This window comes from Aulonocara stuartgranti (assembly GCF_965226115.1).
Source record: "Aulonocara stuartgranti genome assembly, chromosome: 3".
Classification (NCBI taxonomy): domain Eukaryota; kingdom Metazoa; phylum Chordata; class Actinopteri; order Cichliformes; family Cichlidae; genus Aulonocara; species Aulonocara stuartgranti.
The window spans coordinates 45491306-45500421 of NC_138941.1; the positions used below are offsets into that span (position 1 = coordinate 45491306).

Sequence of the window (9116 nt, forward strand, 5' to 3'; positions counted from 1 at the left end):
CTAAAATATAAAAACATGACTTTGTATGTGTGTTTATGGGTGCTTTCTTCTAATGACTATTTAGTACTGACTCTCTGACATTACACACATCACTGCTGTGTGGGGACTCTCACCTGCTACTTTAGGGTCTACCTTACAGTATAAAGCAGCATCAGGTGACTGTTGTTGTGATTTGGGGCTGGATAAACACAACTGAACTGAAAAATGAACCTGCACCAAATTTCAGTGCCTCGCGCATAACTGCAGTCAAAAAAAGCACAAAGACCAACGAGTCTGACCTGATTCTTTGGTGGGGCCCCGATAACTGCTGGAACAGGCGGAACTGGACATAAATTTGACAGGTTTAAAGTCTAAGATGACCTGAAACAGGTGCAGTTAACCATGGCTCTCCAACAGTTTGTGCTGCTTCACTGTGGTGATCATTTTCTTCTGCAAAGGTGAGAAAATGGTTTGATTGGTTGTTTTCTTTCTTTAAAGCAAAGACATGTCACTTGAAGATGAACTTGTAGTATAATGTTTAAAGGTTTTCTGTCAAAATTATCAACATCATCAATGACAGAGTTGGATTTTGTCTCAGCAAAGATGCAGATTTTCTTAAAAGCTGTTTTAAATATAGAAACTAAACCTAAAGATCTACAATCCTCTCCCCCTTAAAAGTGTTGTGTTTAGCATGATAGGTTCTTCGAGTTGGAAAAAACAATCAGTGCTTACTTTCACAGGTTTAACAGGTTTATCTGTGTTTTTTCATTTTCAGGTTGTCACTCACAGCAGCCCAGTAAGCATCCAAAGACATTTGAACCTTGTCTTCCTTCTGTAAGCTGTACAGTAATGAGCACATATAAAACTCTGATGTCCACATTTGTTTCAGACTCTGTTTTCTCTGTAAACTGTGATTTTGTTCTGTAAAATCGTCCAGTTTTCTGAGACAGAGGAGGAACATCTGTGGATCACATGTAAACCACAGTCTAATGTTAAAATAACATCTACATGAATGTCACTGCTCAGGATCTCCCAGCAGAGTGTTGATTAGTTTTATCTATCTGAGTGGTTTTAATGTGCTGGCTGATCTGTTTAGCTGTGCTCTCTCTTCTTTGTCAGCATGTGGCAGCAGTGCTGTGAACAGCAGCAGCATCACAGGAGTTTGTGATGCTGCACCAGGAAGTTGGCCCTGGTTCACTGCTGTAGACACTTTTTCTGCAGGGTCTCTGATCACCGACCAGTGGGTGCTGACAGCTGCATCCTCTGTATCAGAGTGAGTCACTGCTGCAAGTTTATACTTTGTTGAGGCGTAATATGATGATGAAGGTGAAGTGTAATATTTATGTGCACTAGAGATATTTTTAAATATTTCCTCACTTATTTTAACATTTAAAAACAACAAGCTGTTGCACAAATTGCTGAACTGCAAAGTACAGAGTTTTCTGCACAACAATCAAACCAGATATCACAGTAATTTAATTTCATCCAAGAGTATAAAGTCATCGTTCTTTGGGGGCATTGATTTGTCAAAGATTTGCTGTCACATGAAAATATTGACCTTATTCTGTCCATTCATGTCAGAAGATGGTTAGCTTAGCATAAAGACTTTAAACGGGGAACCTGCTGCTAATAAATACAACTACGCACCTCTGTAAGGCTCATTAATGAACACATGATGGGAAAGACTAGGGGTGGGTTTTTATAATCGATTCATCGATTAAAATCGATTCTGGCTTGGATAACGTAAAATCGATTCATTAAAATCCAGAATCGATTTTTTTAATATAAATTTATTTTGCCCGAAATGCCAGAATCTCTGGTGACATCTCACAAAATTTCAAGAACCACCAAACAGTTAAGACATTAAATGAGAGCAGGTACAGGGATTCTGCACATAGACTTAAACACACAGCGCGACCTGCGGATCAGAATCAGTTAGATGTCGCCTTTCTCACGGTCGGGGCTGAAAGCCGACAGCTCGCTGATTCTGATCTGTCGGCGGGTCCGCGCTTTGTGTTCACGCCCTTTATGCGCTGATTCTAAAGCTGTTAGTTTGATCTCTCTCCAAACAATATTGACCGAACCAGGAGCAAAAGAAGATCCAAACGCTTCACATAAACATCGTCATGAATTCACTCTGACTTTTACTGTTTTGCTTCGACCATGATGCACAGCTCTCTCTCTCTCCCTCTCTCTTCCTCTCTCTCTCTCTCTGAACTTCAAGAACAGTTTCCCTTTCTTCATTATTCGCTTGCTTGTTACGCACAAGTCTACTGTTGCTTACAGCGCTGTCGGCCACTGTTTTTTTCCCTTTTACATTCTTCCGAAAAGAAAACCTCATTTCTGCTGTTCAATACTGAACAATTTTTTTTTTTTTTGCCTGTCCCGTTTGGCTCTTTTGCCATCAGAATAATTGTCTAAAGGCAAAGAAAGATGCCCAACGGATTTACTTGACCAAATTGACCATCCCAGCCTTGCCATAATGGTCCATTTGATTCACCTTTTGTTTATTTTATTTTCACTTGCTGAATACGGGACAGACTTGACTGGAGGAAAGAAGGGGAGAAAGAAAGAGGGAAAGAGAAACAGCTGAGAAGAGGGACGGGGGAGAAGGGCAAAAAACAAAAACCAACAGAATGGGCAGGAAAAAAAAATGCATATATCGATCACCTGTTGAGAAAGAAAAAAAGAAAACAAGCAGAAGAGAACAAGAGTAATAGAATAAACAACATCACAATGATATATGGGAATATGACAGTAACAAATTTAAACTTTTTAAAATTATTCAAAATGCAAAACGCTTAACCGTGTCTCTAATAAAACCGCTGTAACGTCAGAGGTAATGTTCATATGTTGATTAATGGTTTTCTTTCGTTTTTGATGTACTGCAGAATATTTTTATAAAATCCCAGGCCAGGAAAATCACCTTCATGTTTTTCTGTGTTTTATCTTCAGCTGCTTTGACACAAAGGCATCTGCTGTAATGCTCACACCTTTGATAAAGTCTTGCGTGTGTCAGCTTCCTTTTTATTGATACAAAAATATGCAAATGTACTGATCTGAACTATAATATTTCTGACTGTCAAAATTTCCCAGATTTAAATCGAATCGAATCGAATCGTGGATCGAATCGATTCGGGACCTTGTGAATCGGAATTGAATCGATTCTAGAAATCAGTGACGATACCCAGCCCTAGGAAAGACTCAGTCACACAGTCATTTGTTTTGGGAGTTTCCTTTGCAGCTGTGATCAGCTGATGTCACGTCACAGTCACCACTCAGTTCAACAACATATAAACAGATGTTACATGAGCTCTTTGGCTGATATCCAAAGCCTGCACTCTGTAACGCCAGCATTCAAAAGAGAACTTAAGGATCGGCATAAATTGACTTTGACGTCTGCTAACCTTGGTGCACTCTAACACTGACCACGCTCTGCACCGAGCACCTCTGTAACCTTCACCACAGCCCTGCAAACTAACCAGTTTGACCTCAACTAATCTGATACTTTCATGAAACTTTTGGAGAAAACAGAATTATCAGCAGCACACTCACTGATCCACGATCTGATTTTAGAAACTCTAAAATGAATCATAAAGATGTAAGTTACATATCTGGACATGTTGGAAAACGTTCCTGCTTTAAAAAAGTATCACACACAGTTTGTGTGTTTGCTGATCTTCTCTAGCATATGGAGACTATCTCTCCACACCGTTACATATTCCATATGTACGGGGAACGACCCCTCTTGGTCGTGGCGTGTGGATATTTCTTTAAGACACTCCGGCACACCCGGCTACACCCCACAGCTTACATATAAAACAGCTGTGCAGACGTGACGCGGGTGATCGTTTGATCTCCACTTGTGTTGTGTGTGTGTGTGAGTGTGCAGCTCGGCTGCTATGTGTGTTCACACACCAGGGATACGGCTTCAGCGTTCCAAGTGTTCGCTGTTGGCCTGCTTAACATTGTGGGGAATAAACATAATAGACAGGCTACGGTTTGTGCCGGCCTATCGTTAATCCAACCGGTTAGCCTGTCTGGCGTGTCGCCCGCAGCTTGCGGGTTAACGTGACCAGCAGGGCTTGGCTCGTAGCTCGGCTACATTGGGGAGATGTGTCAGAGTTCCAAGCATATTCTTTTACCTGTCAGCACTGTGACGCAGAAGCTTAGAAACAGTGAAGGGGGAATTCAAGTTGTGTCTAGTGCCGGCTACCTGTTGGTGATTGGAGCATGCCGGGTGTGGGAATTAGCCCTTCCTAAGGTCCCATCTAGTAGAGTGGACCTCAAGGTTGTTGCTATCATGCAGCCTCAGCAGTTAAGGTGCCGCTGCTGCCTGGTTGGCCTGGTTGCAGGCAGTGAGTAAATGAGCCCTGCCTCCCGGCATTTTTGACCCCTTGCCCGCAGTTGGATGCTGCCGTGCATGGCGGGTGTAGTTGCCTTTGGCCCCTCCCCCGTTAGCCCTCCGGGCCTTCCCTGGGCAGGGCGGCATGAACTACAGGGTTGTGTGGGTTACTTACTGTATGCTGTGCTGGTGGCCATTTTGTCGCTCCCTCTAGGGGATGGAGCTTGAAACGACAACTGCAGATCAGCATCCTGATGTGGCACACCTGTGAGGTGGGATGGATTATCTCAATATAGCAGATGTGCCCACTACCACACATTTGGACTGATTTGTGACCACTGTGTGGGAGGGATGATTATATTGTGTATATGGAATGAATTTTAGGTCTCTACGTCCATCCCATGGGGAATGGGAGCAGTAACAAAGGTGTTGCGTTTATATTTTTGTTGAGTGTATTTAATGAGAAAAAAATCTTTTGAAGAAAAATCAATCTTTTTTTCTCACCTTTGAAAAAGAATATGATATATGCTCAGCTTCTATTGTCACATGCTTTACCGTAACCAACACCTTGGTTACCATAGATTTTTATCTGTGAAAAGCGCTATATAAATAAATTTTACTTACTTACTTACTTACCTACACTTCGTGTAGTTGACGTGTGATTTAAAAGAATAAAAGATAAAAATGTCACGGCTCGGGTCAGTGGTCAGCCACAGGTGGTGAAGCAGCCACAGGTGGCTGGACGGGCTCCTCGGGCCCCCCAGCCGACGTGGCATGGTGCTGGACAGGCTCCTCGGGCCCCCCAGCCGGCGGAGCAGGAGGCTGGACGGGCTCCTCGGGCCCCCCAGCTGGCGAAACAGGAGGCTGGACGGGCTCCTCGGGCCCCCCAGCGAAAACAGCCGCAGAACCAGCGGGCACCGGGGCCCCTGGCACACCCAAAACAAAACCAGCAGGCTCGCGGGCCTCTGGCACGCGTGAAACAAAACCAGTAGGCACATGGTCCTCTGGCACACATGAAACAAAACCAGTAGGCACATGGGCCTCTGGCACACAGAAGGAGGGCCGCAGCTGCGCAGAGCCTTGACCCTGCTCAGGCAGTGACAGCCCGGTGCAGTTCACAGCTGGCATCTTGGCCTCCAGGGGTCCAAAGTAAGCTGAGGGCTGTAACCCAGCCTCTGGGGAAGCCCCGGAGTGAGTAACGGTCTCTAATGTTGCCAGCTTTTGAGGAACAGGTCCGTTGTGAAAACATGCGACTAAAACTATACACAATAAATGTGGAGCTGATCAGTAACATTACAGAACGTTGGGGGTGTGTGATCCAAACTAATATGCTACCCTAAACTTTTTGAACCGTGTGAATCCAAGTAGAGTGAGTACCTTCTAACTGACCCATAGAAATACATTTTATTTTCAGTCCGAAGTTTTTCTCAACACCAAAAAATACTTTTTTAACTTTTTTAAAATCAGATCTGGGCAGTTGGAGTCAGTTGATGACTTTTAGATTAATCTTTTCTGACTGGATGATTAAAACCTGTCAGCATTGACTTGTCTGTAGTGGATTTTTCCCACATTTCAGTCATTCAGTGATTTAAATAAAATGAACTTGTCCCTGCGGCTGTCTTTATGAATACCTTGTATCTGTCAGCCTCACCCATCAAATTCAGAGCAGGGGGGGGGATTAACACTGCCACTACAGATTGTCTAACATCTGATTGGTTATTGTGCAAAGTAAGTCAAGACAGGTCGGTCCTAGATAACCGACTGCTATGAACTGGTGGTAGTGTAGACTTGGGGCAGCAAGGTATCCAAGAATGCATTTCACAACACAAGAGTCAATTGTGTATGCTCTCAAATTGTGGTCATAAAAATGTTGTACTTGTAAATCAGACTGCATAGTTGTGAATTGTTTTGCAACCTTATAAACCAAAATATTTGAAAATTTTATGTTTGTGCATCTAAAGATGAGAATTTGTGTGTCTGTAAAAAAAGATTTGTGTTTGTAAAACATATTTATACAAACAAATTTACATTTTTTTGTTGAGGTCTGGTTATAGATACAAAGTTAAATTTGCATGTAACACTGCACTGAAGTTCCCTCGCTTCTGTGTGAGTTTCAACTTTGAGTTGTACAAAGTTGTTGTTGCTGGTTTTCTCTGAGACGGAGATGAACAAAATAATGTTTCAGTTCAATCCTGGTTTCAAAGACTGGTAGAAAAAATGTCTCAGTTGGCCTGAATATTGAATGTTGAATATTCCCCGTGAACTGTTTCCAAACATAATATTGTTCATCTACTAGTTACAAATACATCAAAAACAAGTTTACTAGCATTTCCACGCAAAATTTAAAGAGTCTTTTACTAGTTTGATAAGCACTAAATCGTTTAACAACACAAAAGTGAAGTAAACCCCATATTCAGCTGTAGGTATCATTTAAATGTGTTTTATTGGAGCACACACAAGAACCACTGCAGCCAAACACAATTTCAAAGAAATGTACATCTCTTTTTAACTGTTTTGCTTGACCAAAAATCCACTGAAAGTTGTTACTGTTCTGGCTTTATAGACATGTGTACCCTGCTTTAAACGCACATACACTGTATCACCCTGCTGCAGCTGCAGGAACGCCGCATTTCCTCCATTATCAGCTGTGTCATCTGACGGGTGATCATGGATGTGTAAGATCACCTCATTGTTCTTGTAGAACAGCAGCCATGATGTATGTTCACCTCCAGAATGAGAGAAAATGGTAAAGAAGTACACACCTGAAACAGGTGCTGTAAAGACACCTGGAGAAAAAAAAAGTAAACTCCTTTAATTTTTTGTCATTTTCTGAAGAAGCAAGTTTTACACGTATAAATGCAAGAACACCTCAGTTGAACACTTGTAATATCTTTAAATCTCTTTCATTTTTTCACAATTATCAAAAAAGTTTCAGTATTATGAATCTGCAAATGTTATTACTGAATGTAAACATGCATCATCACATGGCGCATTTTTTTTTTGGCTTTATTTACTTCACTAACACAAAACTGTGAAGAAGAATCTTACCTGTAACTGGGCTGTAGGCATTTCCAATATTTACAAATGTGTGATCGTAGATCATAGTTACGTCTGTGTTAAAGGGCCCAAATGGTGAATCCTCTCCAAATCCAACACTGAATATGACCGTGTTTCTCTCTAAGAAAAAAAAACATGTTTATTTCAGATATGTGTTAAAGTATGATTCTTCACATCATTTTATTTCTCCAGATGTTGAAAATCACAAAAAAAAAACAAACGTCTGCTTCAGCTTTATTCTTTACCTTTTTGTTCCAGCTGAAGGATGCGACTTTCGTAGTTTTCCAGCCTGCTTCCAATGTTCAACATCTTGACTTCCAAAGAATTTAATTTTTCTGTCATGGCATTGGTTTCGATAGTATCCTGGGCCACAACCAGGCCACAAAACAACAAAATCAAAAATGAACTGCTGAGATTCATCTTCGAAATTTCACCACCACTTCTGACAAATGATCTGCTTTGGTTGCTTTTATGTCATCTACTCATCCGCTATTAATTATTAACACGTATACTTTTTTTTTTTTTTTACACATTTTTCTATGTATTTGTTATCTAACTATGTCAACCAAGAACAATGAAAGAAATCAATAAAGAAAGAGCAACACAGCAGTCCTCAACCTTTTTTTGTGTCTCGTACCAGTTCAATGTCAGACAATATTTTCACAGACCGGCCTTTAAGGTTTCAGGGATAAAGAGTACAACAAAATAAAATGATACGACCAAGACAAAAACTGTGGTATTAATAAAAACGAATTCACTGTGTAATTGTGTAAATTTATTAGAAAGTGTCCTCCTAAAATGCACCGACAACAATGAGAGTAACATCCTCCTCTGTGCCCCTTAATGCTCTCTGGTTGCTATGGAAATGCGTAAATATTTCTTTTAAAATAAGACACACAACTACAAAACAAATATAAAGTACATGAAATTGCAAAATTCACCATGACGCTAAATCAGTGACAGCCCTGTGCTTGTTTCTCTGGAATGAGACAGTCCCACCTGGGAGTAATGAGGGACAATGACGCCCGAAACACTGTTCAGAGTCAGATAATAAAAAAACGGAAATAATGTAAAGTTATTTATTTTTTCTAAAAGAACATTTATTGATATCACAGAGGAAAAGACCCAGGGAAACCGAATTAAAAATAAAAACCCTGAAAACCATATATTTCACACCTGTACCAAATGACTCACAGACTGGTGCCGGTCCATGGCCCGGGGGGTTGGGGACCACTGGAGTAACACATTTACTAATAACAGCATTAACTATTATAAATGTAGCATGACCATTACGGTTACTGTTATAATACATAGGCTTTCTTTCTCTGATATTAATTTCTGTGGATTTGCACTAATACTAATACATGGCATCATTGTAGATTTTCTGTCTTTGGCAAGAGTCAATACTAAATGAAAAAAAAAAAATTGTGTTAAAAAAATTGTCACAGTGTAATTGGTGTCATGGGGCAATGAACTCTATGTTGTGTCAACACACCAAATATTATAGCTAAAATAAACAATGTAAAAAATATAAATGGTGCATTAGATATAGTTTTTCATCAAACTTGGGGGTTCTTGCAAAGTTCAATCTTTTAGTGAATGATTCTATGTATCCTCAGCTTAATTTCAAATATATCTCTGCTACTCTGTAACCTACACTGTTCTTTACTTTAAATTCAACACAGTACACCAGTAGTCTCATGCAACCTTTAGATGACACAGTTACGTGCCTTAG

At 40.6% G+C, this 9116-nt stretch overlaps 1 protein-coding gene and 1 long non-coding RNA gene across 2 annotated transcripts; one reads left to right on the forward strand and one right to left on the reverse strand.

The window, feature by feature from the left end:
* The first annotated feature begins 315 nt into the window (after positions 1 to 315).
* LOC309703991 lies at positions 316 to 1246 on the forward strand. Its single transcript, XR_014276102.1, has 3 exons — positions 316 to 437; positions 755 to 775; positions 1099 to 1246. It is a non-coding gene; the product is annotated as an uncharacterized lncRNA (long non-coding RNA).
* A 5583-nt stretch (positions 1247 to 6829) lies between these two features.
* On the reverse strand, positions 6830 to 7809 carry cbln8 (cerebellin 8; the record flags this gene model as incomplete). Its single annotated transcript, XM_082527790.1, has 3 exons — positions 7627 to 7809; positions 7373 to 7501; positions 6830 to 7110 (listed from the first exon to the last, which is right to left on the reverse strand). The coding sequence occupies exons 1-3, from the start codon at positions 7799 to 7801 to the stop codon at positions 6830 to 6832; spliced, it is 585 nt and encodes a 194-aa protein (XP_082383916.1). The 5' UTR covers positions 7802 to 7809.
* Positions 7810 to 9116: the final 1307 nt, after the last annotated feature.